Source organism: Aplysia californica, unplaced genomic scaffold, assembly GCF_000002075.1.
Source record: "Aplysia californica isolate F4 #8 unplaced genomic scaffold, AplCal3.0 scaffold00546, whole genome shotgun sequence".
Lineage (NCBI taxonomy): Eukaryota > Metazoa > Mollusca > Gastropoda > Aplysiida > Aplysiidae > Aplysia > Aplysia californica.
This window is the reverse complement of record NW_004797816.1, coordinates 461,490-464,979: the sequence shown is the minus strand read 5'-3', so window position 1 is coordinate 464,979 and position 3,490 is coordinate 461,490. Positions and strand designations below refer to the sequence as shown.

The window sequence follows — 3,490 nt, the reverse complement described above, 5'->3', positions numbered from 1 at the left end:
ACATAATAATACACACATATATAGAGAAACTGAAAGAGATAGAGAAAGAGAGAGAGAGAGAGAGAAAGAGAGAGAGAGAGAGAGAAAGAGAGAGATAGAGAGAGAGAGAGGGAGAGAGAGAGAGAGAGGGAGAGAGAGAGAGAGAGAGAGAGAGAGAGAGAGAGAGAGAGAGAGAGAGAGAGAGAGAGAGATTCAACAAATAATTTCATACATTCTAATAACCTTTGCCGCAATTTAAACATGCATACATTTATATAAATACATACAAGTTTTACAATGTACACACGTTTATGCATACATGATAATACACACATAGAGAAAAGGAGAAAGAGAGAGAGAGAGAGAGAGAGAGAGAGAGAGAGAGAGAGAGAGAGAGAGAGAGAGAGAGAGAGAGAGAGAGAGAGAGAGATATTCAAAAATAATTTCATATATTATTCTAAAAACCTTTATATCATTTTAAACATGCATACATTTATATCAATACAAACACGTTTTAGATCAGTTTATGTATACATAATGGTACACACATACTAATAGAAAGAGAGAGAAGTGTGGTGGCGAGTGAGAGAGAGAAAAATAAAGAGAGAGAGAGAGTGAGAGAGAGAAAGATAAAGAGAACAAGAGATAGATAGATAGACATATAGATAGATAGATAGATAAAGGCTAAAGAAGATAAAGACAGTCAAATATGTACATTTTACAAAATTTCTGTATACATATATAATGTTATTATGCACACACATAGAGAAACAAGAGAGAGAGAGAGAGAGAGAGAGAGAGAGAGAGAGAGAGAGAGAGAGAGAAAGAAAGAGAGAGAGGGAGAGAGAAAGAGAGAGAGGGAGAGAAAGAGAGAGAGCGAGAGAGTGAGAGAGAGAGAGAGAGAATCTAAAGGACAAGAAAACAAACCAAAAAGAGAGAAAAAAAGGAACTCATTCTTACCTTGAAAGGACTCATAGGCCGCCTTTTCCTTGTCTCGGGTCCGCTATAGCCGGGTGTAGTCCTCCACTTCATCACCATCGTGGAGCTGTCGCTTGCCTGTCTTGCGATTCCGAAGTCTGCCAGAACAGCACGATCCTGGTCATCCAAGAGGATGTTTCGCGGCTTGACGTCTTGGTGGAAGATGTGGAGACCGTGGATGTACTGCAGAGCGCTGGCCACGTCGAGAATGTGTCGGAGGATCCGAAGTTCTTCCACAGGGTGGTCGGACGACATGGTGTCGCGAAGTGTGCCGTTCTTGAAGTATGTCGACAACATGAAGCCGTGGTGATCATCCATAGCAAACGCTATCATCTTGAGGATGCGGGGGTGGCGCAAATCACGAAGGAAGCCGACTTCAGAGAGAAAGTTGCCTTTACACCCCTCCGTCTCAAAAGTTACGATTTTCACCGCTACTTTCAACGACGAGTTGTGTTTGGCCGAGGCCAGAACAACCTCTCCTACGGCGCCACTCCCTAGACAGGGGCCTCTCACCAGGTTGAAGGAGTTGAAAAAAGCGTCATGCTGTTCAACGGCATCCATGCTGGGTCGTGCAACTTCGGTAATATGAAACGATGATAATCTCCACAAACGATACGTATCCTCGGAACGTCCAGAGAAAAGTGACCACTTGCTGACCAGCGTCCCTTATATACTCAGCCTGCTGGCCGGGAAGTGATTGAAGTTTTCTGTCCCTGATTAAGGAATTGTTGTAGTGTTTTGACATGTTCTTAGAGGGCCCGGAGGTGAGAACCGGAGTCTTGGCCTGCCTTTGTTTATTGTTTTAAAAGATATATAGAAGCTGGTCTTTAAGCAAAGTAAATATTATTGGAGCTTGGTTACCACTCTTGAAGTTAACAAGTCTATTGTCCTATTGTCTAGTGACTGCCAGTGAGCTCGTGCCATCTGGTGAAATGCACAGACAAGGGGGGCAAACTGCGTATGTTGTAAGCACGGCGGTTTGCATCAAAGACATGCCAACAGCTCAGCGTCTATTATGTACCGGGCTTGCTGGCCGGGAAGTGATTCAAGTTTTCAGTCTGTGGTTACGGCATTGTTGCGCTGTTTTGATAATGTCTTAGAGGATCGGGGGTGAGAACAGGGGCCTTGCCTTGTTTTAGTAAATTTTTTCGTTTGTTTATTTTTCTTTGTTTTTTAGAGGCCCTTGATGCTTTCTTGTTTGAAAGGGATTTCTAAAAATGTTTGAATATTGTTCCTTGTTTCGCTGGTGAATGAATAGCAATCAGTCAGGTCTTTCAAATTTGCAAAATAATATTTCTGAAGTTCGTTTTGTTTGTCTAGCTGAAACACTGAAACATGAGCAATTTTTTTAAAAGGACTAACGTATTATAAATTTACCTTTTTGAAAAGAAATGTTTGTTGCAATAACATACACATAATTAAGAACTAGTTTTACTTGTCTATTTCATTTCTACTTCGCCTCCATCGGTGCCGAACTGATAAATAAGACAAAGTAATTGCCATGTATTTTTTATTAAGGAAGAAAAATAGCAAACCTGTCTTAGTACTCGAGAAATATTACTTGAGTTTGGATTTTATGCCTGACGTTATTTTATTGTCCTATTGTCGATCTGGTGACGCCAGTGAGATCTTTCCACCTGGTGAAATGCACAGACAAGGGGAGCAAACTGCGTATGTTGTAACCACGGCGGCTTGCTTCAAAGACATGCCAACAGCTAAGCGTCTATTATGTACCGGGCTGGCTGGCCGGGAAGTGATTCAAGTTTTCAGTCTGTGGTTACGGCTTTGTTGCGCTGTTTTGATAAAGTCTTAGAGGGTCGGGAGGGGAGAACCAGGGCCTTGGCCAGCTTTTGTTTGTTTGTTTTTTTGTGTTTTTTGTTATTGAGAGACATATGGATAGAATTACAAAAGAGGCCAACACAGAACCAGACGCCCTAAATGACTTACTCTTCGCTGATGACCAAAGCCTGGCACACAAAAATGAACGAAGTCTCCAACACCACATCACCAGGTTAAACGAAGAATGTAACAACTACGACATGAAGATCAACATCAACAAAACAGAGACAATAAAAGTAAGCAGAAAGCACTCAGGATACACATCAACAACAACAGTCTCAGACAGGTCCAAAAATTAAAGTACCTCAGAAGCATATTTACAGAGGATGAGTGACTGAACAGAGAAATTGAAACACGAGTACAAAAGGCCAATAATGATAGTTACCAGCTTACCCCATTACTGAAACATCCTAACATCCCCATGATAACAAAACTCAAAATGATCAACACCATATTATTCATCCCAACACTCACCTATCAATGAAAAACATGGACCACGAACAAGACATTAGAGCAAAGAATTACAACATGTGAAATACGATGCCTTAGAAAAGCAGTAAACAAGACCAGGCGAGACAAAATTAGAAACTCTGTAATCTTTCTTCCCTCGACACCCAAAAGGGTATAAGCGGCGGATAAAAGTGAAGTAAAAAGTATTGAGAGACATTTAAAGCATATAAGTTTGAAAGGGATT

The 3,490-nt window shown here is 41.2% G+C and overlaps 1 protein-coding gene across 1 annotated transcript in view; it reads right to left on the bottom strand.

The window, feature by feature from the left end:
• The window catches only part of LOC101852501 (calcium/calmodulin-dependent protein kinase type 1-like), a 48,886-nt gene extending 47,368 nt beyond the window's left edge, over positions 1-1,518 (bottom strand). Inside the window, exon 1 of the mRNA XM_005106630.1 lies at positions 940-1,518. Within this exon, the coding sequence (XP_005106687.1) occupies positions 940-1,518 (579 nt within the window). The remainder of the gene's footprint in view (positions 1-939) is intronic.
• Positions 1,519-3,490: the final 1,972 nt, after the last annotated feature.